General features: G+C 41.2%; 1 protein-coding gene across 1 annotated transcript in view; it reads left to right on the top strand.

The window, feature by feature from the left end:
• The window catches only part of Sol1, a 575,562-nt gene that overhangs the window by 524,209 nt on the left and 38,880 nt on the right, over window positions 1–12,473 (top strand). The window contains exon 10 of the mRNA XM_076794675.1: window positions 2,370–2,560. Coding sequence (XP_076650790.1) covers window positions 2,370–2,560 — 191 coding nt within the window. The remainder of the gene's footprint in view (window positions 1–2,369; window positions 2,561–12,473) is intronic.

The raw sequence follows: 12,473 nt of genomic DNA, 5'->3' as shown, positions 1-12,473 counted from the left end.
AGATACGAAATAAGTTGCACGAGTAAAATGAAATTTGCATGTTCGCGTATGCGTGTACATGGTACATGTATCGTTACAGGGATGAACATTTTTTACTTCTAATTTCGTGGTGCGCCGCAGAAAGCCTAAGTGCCTAGTTAGTACTCCACTTTGTAACAAGAGAAATTGTGCACATTAAGAGGATTTCTTTTTCAAATGCATCCTCGTCGATGTTGGCGAGCTCCACATAATTCCCTCAATAACCCATGTACCAGCGGAAGTATGTATCCGCGGGGAACGTGATTTTCTGAATGGTGTACGAAAAATTAGGTACTTCCCTTATAATTAGATGTCGGGCCGTCGTTGCGTGCTCCCCAGTTTCTTGTCTGCTTCGAGTTCTTTTCAAATTCTGTTACCGGTTATACAATTATTCTCGGTAATAATTTCAGATCGTTATAGAAAGGAACCTCGATCTTCCGAATATGTTTATTCACTGGTAATTTATCTCGTATATCGTGAATGAATAAAAGGAAAATTGAGAAGGGAAACGAAAACTTTTGCATACACCTAATAGTTCAATATGAAATTGAACAGCACTATAACTACCAAGATCTGAGTTAAACTTCAGCTCGGGAAACCAGAAATTGTTAACATTGTTTTATGTAATCCCGTAAATTTTGGCGAGATAATGCCGAAAGTCCAAGTTTCAATCCTAGGAGAAAATAATGCACAGCGAAATCGGAGAAAATGAACGGAAAAGATCGATCGATGTGTTAAAAAGCAATTTACGTAAAACATTAGGAAACGGTTGAAAATATCAGGATGTTTTGCGCTTGCTTTCATGTTGACGCAAGCGTCGTATTTCTCTTGCAAAATCAGAAGTTTCGCTGCACGTGTTGACTGCATCGTACGGATCAGAAAAGGTCGAACTTTATTAATTAAACTCGGTATGTTCCCTCTACTCGACAAAGTTCTAATTGTCTGCGAATTGGCGTCGTTAACTCCCCTCGAAATCCGAAGGATACGCAAAAGTGATTCGGATACAGAAATCGTAAATCACGACCGAGTATATACAAGCCGGTTGTCACGAGCTGGTTTATTCGCTTCAGTGAAAAGACTTTCTCAAAGCAATCAGAAATTATTCGCATCCTTCATTCAATCAATTCGTATTTAATGTAATACTTATCATCAGCATTCACAATTATTTTCAGTAGTCCTGAATGGAAAAAAAGTTCAAAAATTTCGAAAAATAGTTCGAACATAGTTAAATAAAAATATTTCAATTTCAATATCGAATATAACCAACTAGCAACTGCAGAAGCTACACGAGAGGTAGCAGAGTAGATTTTTTAAATTCAGAAACGCTAAATGCAGACTAGTGTTACAGCGCACCACGTGGGACATGCAAGTATGCAATTTGGAACACTTGCACAAGCTCCTAATTTCGAACAACCCCACCCGCAAGTACTAAACCCCATTACTGATTCGATGTGTTCGAATTCGGTGTATACCCGAGTTTACCATACGCTACGGGGACATCAACCCTAATTAGAATTCGGAGTTCCCTTGGCTATGAATAAATAAATTATAAGCGCAATGTGTGCAGTCAGTCACGCGTCACGAAAGTATTAATTTATTCCCGTGAATGTTCAGTCGAGAATTCAGATCTTAATGAATACGATTCATTATCGTCTAAATGTATTAACGTCTCGAACTTTCTTACAATCGATCGATTGTCTTATTCATTGGTTCAATATTTGATTAGTAGACGCGCTTGACTTGTTTGATTAAACAATGTTTACCTGCAGTGTGTTTCTTTTTCATTCACTTCAAATTCGATTACGTTGGACTGTATTTTTAAAAAAGGAAAAATATAAAAGTGCTTAGTTAAACTTCACCTCGGGAAACCAGAAATTTTTAACTGTTTTTTTATGTAATCCTGTAGATTTTCGCGTGAAAATGTCGAAAACCGAAGTTTCAATCCTAGGAGATCACTAGTTCAAAAGTTATGCGTGTGTAAATACGTACGATTCCTCTAGCATAACCGAGAATCCATTTCGAAAGCAAATCGATATCACAGGTCTGTAATTACCATAACAAGAATGAGAACAAAGCGCTGTATCGTCCGGCGGCAATGCCTCGCAAGAAAAAATGATAGTCAAAGCGAAATATCTTCGTATGATAATTCCCCAAATTTCGCTAATTGGTACAATGATATATAACGGCTATTATTGCGGTTAACCTACGGCACAGTTACGCGCGTTTATTGAAACAGTTGCAACTGAACGTTAATCGGATTACCGACATCAAGCTTCGTCGTTTTGTACACCACTGAACAGAGCACACGCAAATACTGTTGTTGACGGCCGTTTGATTTTCTGTACTTTCAGTTGCGACAGTGTGGACTCGTTAGTGGCATACGTACTCATAGACGGCAAGAAGGAGAAAATAGATGCATTCTGCGGTGAGATGCCATCACGACCTATCATGAGCAACGGACCACAACTTTCCTTGGAATTCAACGGTATCACGTCGTCCCGGCATTCTAAAGGTTTCAAAGCGATGTATATTTTCACCGAGAGTGAGTACAATTCTCTATTCTATTTATTCATTTGTTTATCGTATCGTGTATCACTGTGAACAAAACTCCGTTGTTATAACATTAACGTAGACGCCAGATGGCGGATCATCATACACTTCTAGCTTCTGAAACTATTCCGTCAAACAAATCAAACATTTTGCAAAAGTAAAGGCCGATTTAGTTCAGCAACTTTAAACCGCTGTAACTCGGCTATTTTACTTTGTTCAAGGAAATCGGAACCACTATAGTCGGACAGATTGTGCAACACATTATAGTTCATTTTTATGCGAAAAAAATTATCCGCATTCGTTGCGAGACACAGGAGTTGTATAAACATTTATTCCACGTTCTGTTCATTTTAATTGAAAATGAAAATATTTTTAAATTTCTTTCAATGTGTCCACTGGTTCGAATTTAACCTGTTCATATTTGTCTGAAATCTGTAAAATTTGCAGTCTGGTAACACAATGCACAATATCAGTAAAATACAAAGCGAGTGGAATACGGCCATTACTTTGTCTCTAACATAATAACTGTTTATATATTTATATGACATGGAAAATGTTTTCATCGTCGAAACAGGCAAACGCAATGATGAATGCGTATTATAAAAATGAATGTACCTGTTTTCTTTTAAGAGACGGTTACACAACATTTTGTACAGTAGATGGTATAATGCTTCAGCAATGACAATATAAAAACATGAATAAACTGGGACATGGAAATATCCTTTTTTGTCTGACTAAAGAGTTAATACGTTTTTAGTGACGCGGTTGTACACCTAAAAATTGGATACACGCAACATCATGTATAAAACTTTAAAGATTCATGAATATGTAAAACAATGAATAATACATAATTCGAAAATAATATTCATCGGATGGGTGAGCAATTATTTGTCAGCAAATACAATCAATTGTTCCTTGAAAACGTGACTTTGCATGAAACTCTCAAATCTAGTAATATTGTACACGTAATGCGCGTCGAAAATTTCGTTTGATTTAAACTATCGCCACTCGTCGCGGTAGAAATATGATTGTTATCTCGACAAGAACCAACGCCCAAGTGTGACACGTCGTACTTTTTGACCTTCGCGCATGAGCAACGCGCAGGAAAATATTTGATACGTATTTTTTTCCATACCGTATTCCTGTCGGCAGAGTGAAAACTACCCTTCAAAGTTTCGGGCAGAAAACCTAGTTTATCGTGTGACTCGAAAGCTAATAGAGATAGAGAGAAAAAAAAATGCTAAACGAAAAAGTTCTCTGTTATTATGTGAAGAGAGTCGCTGTAGTTGATTTCCGACTTTTTTTATAAACGACTGCCTAGAAAAAACTTTTGTGCAATTTTAGGCACCGCGTGGACTACCGTGACAAATATTTACCTCTTTTCGGGAAACTCTCTGAAATGAAAAATATTTCAGTTATTGGAACATGCTCTCAATTCCTGGTTATTGCTGGACGTATGAATACGCATAAAATGCTAGAACCTCGATTATCCGTACAGTGGATTGTTCGAATAAGTAGCTACCTTGTTTCGCGCTGCAACGATCTTTTCCCCCACGGTTATCGTTATTTCCTGGGAGTATTTCGAATCAGTATTCGGCCGTAACAACAATCGACAGTGTTGAAACACTTCGTCAGCGTGTCGAACAACGTTGGTTGGAAATTCGTGCGACACCGAACCTTTTCGAGCGGGTCAGACAATCCATGGTGAGACGTATTTACGCCTGTATTCAAGCTGGAGGCGGCCGCTCCGAGCAATTTCTGTGCAGACAGGTGATCAACCGGTACAACACAAAAACGGCTGTAACTCTGAAACAGGACACACGTTTCTGTGAACTTTTTTTTTTGTTTGTTGGATACTTTTGTCTCCCGAATCAGCGTCTGCGACAATTCCACCGTGCCCGCGGATGTGCTACGGAATAATTAGGGTGACTTGTAAAAATCTGTTAAAACCTGCACAGGGTGGAGCATTTAATCCTTTGTATCCTGGATTATGCGACTGTTGTTTTCTTTTTTTTTTTTACTGCTACTTCAAATCTGTTCAGTCTGTACGGACGAGCGCGTACTTATTTTACAATTGTCAGAACGCGAACGCGTAGTCACAGTGGTGAAATTAAATTAAATCTTATGGCAGAGCTTCGTTTCGTACTGGCGTTTTAATAAAACGTGGTACTTAAAAATACTTTTGGATCGTGAATATATTAATATTTTAGAGCCAGTAGTGTGGACAATGCTTCAATTTAAATATTCGGTATAGAAGATGGAATCAGTTTTCAGTATTAATTTCGAGAAGGTAAAGCACAACCACTTCCACACACAACAAACGCTAAAACATCTTGGGAAATATTTTGTTTCGTAGAAATGGAATAAACCATCTTGCTGCAGTATGAAACGGCAAAATACGGCAACTAGTCTATTAAAAACAAACTACGTGCTTCCATTTATAGCGTACCAAAATTTCCCTTGTGTTTTGAAGTTGAAATATTACTCAATGTAAATATTTCTCGGGAAAAAAAAACGTAATACTCTTTTCAGGAAACCAACACAAAACTGTATACTACGATACGATATTAAAAGTTTGAAGTTAAATGGACCAAAAAATACACGCGTGCATCCGAATGCATTACAGTGGTGCGCAAATGAAAAATAAACGCGAAAAAGTATACCATTCTGCGGCTGTATGCATCTCTGTATCTTTCACCATATGGCTGTATTATTAAATAACAGCTGTTTCGTTATCGTGGAACAACTTTCGCGAAATATTCCATGAAGTTCTGTAGCGCGGAGTTTCTTAAAAATATTGAACAAACAAATCTCATGGAGTGGAAAATATCCATTCTTTTAACTCAGGAACTCAGTGGGATACCGCGAGCTTTAAATAGTTAACGATTTTAAAAATATATTCGAGACGAAAGGAAGCTGTCAGACCTATTAGCAATAGGAAATCTTACTGCAGAATATGGAATAAATGTAAAAGTTTTAATTGAGTTTTAATCTTTTTATATTGTCAATATTCTCCATTTTCTCTTTATATTATATTTTATATTCTCCGACTACTACGAATAAAATAACGTATTCGGTAAGGGTTTAGGTTTTGCGAAGGTGTCTTTTAGCGTCAATGGTCGCAAAACGATTTGAAATGATCGTTTTCACTGTGGATTAAATGTACAGTAAAGTAATTACGCGGCGGAAAACGCGCGTTGAAATGTCTGAAATAGAACAGATTAGAAATGGGGTTCATAAAATGGAGTACCCTTCACGAGCATCCCAATGAGCTCGATAGTTCGACGGAAAATATTAATATTCAGCTGCCACAACTCCGGCCTCTTTTGAACGAATAGAGAATTCTAATCGAGTGGATTCCGAACCGACAAAGCGTTGAAGGAGTATAGGTATAGGTTGCCTTCTCAGTGCATCAACAATTATTTCGTAATAAATTCATGTCTACAGCGATTTCGTATTAACGCGTAAGCTACTGACGGTTAATCAATACTTTTTGAACGTCCACGCTCCGCAGCCACGGACGCCTTAAGTAAATATTTCAATAGCGATTGCATTTTAAATCGTGAACCAGTATACCAGCAAACGGAACATAATTGAATAATTCCTTTGGGTATTACTTTTTAATAGGTTCCCGACAGGAACCTTTTTTTATAGTGTTCACTCTTTCTTTTTCACAGTAAAAATGCTTAATATCAAATTTAATAATTGCTACAAACAAGTTTTAATCACTGTTCTTTTTTTATCTTTTTTAAATGAACTAATTTTAAAACTCGTTGGCTTACTAATTACCCCCTTATAAAGTATATATTATCAAACTAGTGTTTCACTGGCACGACCGATTTGAAAAGGTACATGGAAAACCCTTTGCCGTCAACGTACGTTTAGTATGATCAAGCTACATTATAATTTCTAAAGAGAATCACCACAATCACGCTTGATCGACATATTAAATTACACAGATTCAGTCTGAATGGAGATTCTGCTCCGCGCATGAAATTCTATACTTCACCCACCACAAGAAATAGAATTACATGTATCGTGTTTCGTTTTGCTACCTCATTTATGATATTAAACAATATCACAGTATTTGTTGGCGCCCGTGTCGAATGGGCGAAGTTTCGAGTGGTAACTACAATTTTCAAATCTATGGTAGATTCGGTATAACGAATTTTCCAACTATTTTAGAGACGTTTCTCAGACGAAATTTACTGTACACTGATTTTCGTGTCAACGTAGCTAGAAAATTGCAGATATGAAATTTCCTTAACCTTTTCTGAACATTTGGATGCTTTAACCTTAAACTATATACATAACAGTATTTTAGTCAATTTTAACTAGATTCCTAGTCTCGGGAAATACGATTTCGGGGTTAAGAAAATGTTTCAAACAATTCCAAAATATCCCCAGCTAAGAAAGCAGTGTTTCTGACAGAATTCTGCCAGGACCCAAGCAGGCAATTAACCCGAGGACGTCGGACCATTTTTCTAATTATAACATTAATGACGTTTATTCATGGGTTTATTTAGAAATTTTTTAAATAAATCTGCTTCTATACTTCTTGCAATTAGTCTCTCTACGGTTGCTAATAGCCATTTGATTTGCACGCTGGAAATTGAGTGATTGCGATTTTGACACTACTGGTCAAGATAGAGTCGGGCACCGCTGTCGGAGAGTTAAACACATCAATGTCCACAGAATTTACACCCGCGTCTGTCTCTCTCTCTCACTCTCTCTCTCTCTCTCTCTCTGAACCTTCGTCCGTTCTTTGTCTAGTAAATTCCGATCTTGTCGGTGCCATAAATCGGTTCGATGTGCTCGACTAAAGATAGACGATACGCATCATTGAGAATAAGTTATTGGTATAGGACGTGTTCGGGACGTAACATCGGAACATTGACGTACGGTCTTACAGGATCGCGTACGCACAGAGAGAGCGACTGTCCTGACGGCGCGCGGGCCCTTTCTCCTGCGTGCCTATGTCCCGTCGAAATTTCAATTTCCGTTGAGCATTCTATCGTGATGGCAATGTGTCTCTCTTCGTACGGCCGTTTATCATCCGCAGGCGAGGTTCAGATTGCAGGGTACACGGCCGGGATGCCCGGGCTACGGAACAAATGGATCGCGAAGTGTGTTTGTCTTTTGCTGCATCCCCGGGAAAAAAGATTCGACCCGGCACGCGAGCGCTCACCGCCGCCGCCGCCTCGATACTCGTTTCGCGAAACTCGAAATTTCGTTTCTTTCAAAGTCTCTCGCTCGCTCGCTCGCTCCGGCCACGGAAAAATGGGGACGGAGAAAACGAGGTAGCCAGATGGCCGGGTCAAGCAGAACCCACCCCGCAAAAGCGCCGGGTATGGGAAGAAGCGGAACCGGGCCAAAGGATAGATAACGCGCCAGATCGAATTTAAAAGCAAGAGAGAAATCGGACGGGATTAAGCTACGGTTTACAAGTTTGGTCCATTGCGAATATTCCGCCCGACTGCGGAAGCGTTTTGATACCGAAAGTTTCGTCCTATTCGGGGGCAAACAGTCGAAGATTGCGGTGTTTAGAACTCGAACGGCTACGAGTCGGGATAGAGAGCCGAACGCAAATGGGAAAGAGGAAGGAACCGGGTCTCTCCGACGCGGATTCTTGCATATAAAGTCGCCGCTGTTGTGCGCTACGTACCGAATTTCCGTGCAGAAACGTGATAGAAAAATATGCAGAAAAAGATACGGGATCAGACTCGGTATTAAACCGTTTGAGTTACCGGCTCTTCCGGTGTTTATATAGTTCCGTCCCGGAAGATTCGATGGAATCAAAATGGAATTCAGTGTCCACTCCGATGGTGTTTACTTCCATGGATAAATATTGATTACGGGAAAGATACTTACCGGTATTATTTGTCTCCGCAACTACACCGAAACTGCTTCAACCCGAATAAGTTCCTAACGCAAAAGTATTAAATGTAAGTTTCAGTATTGATTATACTCGATCCTCCCGGGTGGCTCTTCTCTCATCGTGCTCGCGGAAATGTTCAAATCTCTCGCGTTCCCGGTCATTTCACGGACCGATAGAGCATTCTTACGTCCCTTGATTGTGCAAGTTTTACAACAGTTGGAATGTTTCCCGGTGAAACAGGAAGCGTCGAAGGGCCCCGGAGATTGAAAGTACGCGGGTAGGGGAGGGAGGAAGGGAGACGCGACAACCGGTGTACATCGGGGTCTCTGTTAATTTTAAGAGACAAGTTTCCCATGTTAGCTCTGACGCTGCCATCTTACGGCCGTCTGGGTGTTGTATTGTTTCCCGAAGTTCCCGTGAAGTAAACGAGTCTCCTATTATCGCGTAATTGAAACGCGGAACAAACGGATTCGGACCTATTCAGAGAGAGGTAGGAAAAGAGAATCTGCGGCATCGAACTTCCCCGTTTGAACCCGGCCCCCGAGTCAACCTCCGCCAGGGTTTGTGCGCCGCGAAACGAAGCACGAATAACGATAAAAAGTTTCGCTTTAATTGCTATGGTGGTATACCGTTCGCGGAAAACTTCAAAGCTGGATATCGTCCGTGAAAAAGCCGGACTTCTCGTTGCACGCTCGAAGCGTTCATAACTGGATTTCGAAGTTATTTCCAAGACAGCGCGTGGTCCCGTCTTTGAAATCAAAAGCCATTAAAATTTCGCCGCGGCGCGATGCGTGCGTCAAAGAGAACCGCGCCGTTCCCCTCTCCCCCCACCCCCCGAGTTCACCTGCGACTCACCTGCGCTCCGTTATTCGTCGAATAAATATGTCCAGACACCCGCGTTTCCGTAAACTCGACGTCGCGTTGCCGCCACCAGCCTCCGCGCGTTTCGCCATTCCTAAATCTCGTTAGCTGATATTTTTTCGTCTTCTTTTTGCTTTCTTTCTTTTTCCCCCTCTCGCGAATTCAATTAGTCCCGCGGACGTTCGCCGGAAGCGTTCTTTCCTACGCGTGTAACCTCTGTTTATTGTCCGCGCGCCCGGTGCTTTTCGAAACGTTACTCAAAATGCGCATTTACCCGCAGAGAATTGTTTATATTCCACTGTTGCCAGGCGAACCCGTGGGAAAGAACGGTTCGGGACTGTTACCGCGGTGCTCGCGAAACGCATCAACTTCACGGGGAATATCTGACCCTTTCGAGCGTTTCTTCCTTTTTTTAAGCCTCCCACTCCCAGAGCTTTCAAACCCTGCGCACTTTTGAAATTTTTTGGCAAAGTGTTTTTTTCACGTGGAAATATTATTTCGTCGTCAGGTCATCGTCAAAATACTGAAAAATAACCAAAATGACTGGAAAATAAAAAATAACCTGTTAATATCTTATTCCAGAATAAACCTATTAATAACTTATTATTCTAAGCTGTGTAGAACTAGTTTTGTATCTTTCGTATCCCTGGTAGCCCCATTCATAATCTACAGTCAGGAATAATATCGATCGAAAACGTATCCTTCCATTTCCGGTTGCATCGGGGCGCGCATCGTCTATAGCGATTTTTCAAATTTATGTCGCCGACCATGAGCGACCAACGGAGAAATGAAGAACAACGCCCACGACGAGAGACAATGACAAATGAACTTGTGAAAAAAAGCGCGTGCTTAATGCATTAAACGTTCTGTTGGAGATTAACGACAATATTCTTTCAACGATAGATTTTTGTTGTCAACGTCGCCGGTGACTATGAAGAATTACAGTTTCTGCGATTTTCTTTGGAAGCTCATCAACCATCGCGATAACCGCAGGAAGATAACGGCGTCTTACCGGCAGCTTCAGACGCGCCGTTCTGCACACGGTTAATTACCATCTCTTGTCTACGGCTTCCCTCGGCTTGTTTAGTCTGCCGTCTCCCGAACTGACTAACACTTCGCGTACTCTCGCGGGTAACCTTCGCGTTCACACGGTTTTCCGGAGATACCCGATTGCATTTCGCCATTGACGACACTTTCACTGATTACGTTAGAACGGAAATCTGCCCGGGCTTAATTCTGCCCCCCTCTGAACCATGCTCAGACTCGACTCTCACACGAATCCTTCATCTTAGTTTGCTCGTTATAAACGGTAGACTGTCATACAAATTAAATTTCCATCGATTGTTCCGAGAAGTCTGGAAAAGATATACCGTCGCCCACGAAACAATTTTTTACACTTTCATTGATTATGTATTAAAACAGAAATCTGCTCGTGCTCGATTCTGCCCTCTCCGAACAATATACGGACTCAACTGACATAAATCGTCCAGCTCACTTTCCTATTGAGATTCATAGACTCTACATTTCATGCAAATTTCCATTTTCACCGCTTACTTTATAAAAGCGGAATAAGTAGATGGTATTCAGATGACGAAAAATTTCTTTCGGTGCAAATAAAATGAGAATTTTAATTTGTATTAGCATAAACATTCCTCTGCAATTTTGCAAAGTTACACCTATCATGAATAAAAAACACGTAAAATTCCGTATCTGGTAACTAGGAGCTTAAAAGATAGAGAACTTAAAAAGTAAACGTCAGACCAAAGAAAAATAATTCAAAATTGTACGATAGATATCAAGACGGACGTACATAATGATAGTTCACTTTTGTCTCGTCCAGTTTCTTAGTGGGAATCATTTTTTCCCTTTCAAACGCTTTATCAGTATGAATTATATCGAATATGGTCGCCAGGGTTGCAAGAAGCAAGTAATCTTCCAAGGATAAGCCGAGACCGCCTTAGGAAATACAAGCCGAGTTCTGTGCTTCTATCAATTTTTCAGAACTTACACTCCGGAGTGTCGTTAGGAGACCTTGTATCGACTTCCGGCGTGATCGAGTTCACGATTTTTAGGCCAACGCGGCACAACAATATTTTCTAAGTGACAGTGGAAAAAGAAATGTTCTTGTAAGTTACAGGGATCGACGTGGTAGTAGAAAAGTAACTTGAAACTCGGACGAATCAACAAATTATCTCTGTGATAAATAATTTTGCGGCAGGTTTCTCTTCATGGCAAATTCATGGCAAAGTGACCATTAGTTTTTCTCACACCCTGTACACGCTCGAATCGATAAGCAGACGCGCGAGTAAATACAGGGCGGTCGAGATAAGTCCGGAATTTTTTCGCTCCCAGAGATAAGACGAAAGCAAACTAATCGTTGACGAGGTAACTCACTATATGAAGCCGCCAATCAGCGAGCAAGTAGGAAAATGTCAGCCGTGTACCGGGAACACGGCCGAAGAGCGGCAATGCTCGACTCGCTTCGGGCCGGAAAATCGCCCGGGGGCATCGCCGCGCGATGTGGCTGCAAGAAGACGCAAGTTTACGACCTAGCCAAGAAATTCCGAAATTCTGACAAACGGTAGAAGGTAACTGCATCCGGGGCAACCCGCCGGAATTGTTCCGATCGCAAGAGTAGCGCCGGAATTCGCGATCGAATTGAAAGAAAAGATTAATCAGGCTTTGCGAAAACCTCTGTCGTCGCTGGTCTCTTTCGGCCTGCCTGTAGCCAGGATTTCAATCCTCTCGGCTATTACACGCGGAGCGCAAGGCAAAGGTCAAGATTCAAAGCATCGCGACACCAAAGATACAGAACACCTAACCAAAAGCCCGCCATAGCGGAAAGATGATAACGAAAATGTACAAGGAGGACCTGAAGCGAGCAAGCAGTGGGTTCAGATGGAAGAAGGTCGTGTGGCAGCTAGTGAAGACTACGTCGAAGTAATTCCATTCGTTGTACCATTTGCGTAGAAAATGGCGACGGAATATATGTACATTTCCCTGGAATTTCAACTATTTTTCTTTCGACTTCTTCGTTCGTTTTTCTTTTCCGGATTTACCTCGACGACCCTGTATATCGGGATCCGCGGAGCCAGTCCCGTTGTTTTCGAGACTCTCCGGAGCACTTCGCGCTCCCGGTGGTTCGTAAATCCGTCAGGGTGGTCCG

Source organism: Halictus rubicundus, chromosome 10 (genome assembly GCF_050948215.1).
Source record: "Halictus rubicundus isolate RS-2024b chromosome 10, iyHalRubi1_principal, whole genome shotgun sequence".
NCBI classification, from domain to species: Eukaryota; Metazoa; Arthropoda; class Insecta; order Hymenoptera; family Halictidae; genus Halictus; species Halictus rubicundus.
Note: the sequence above shows the minus strand (reverse complement) of the source record. Positions and strands in the feature narration are given on the sequence as shown.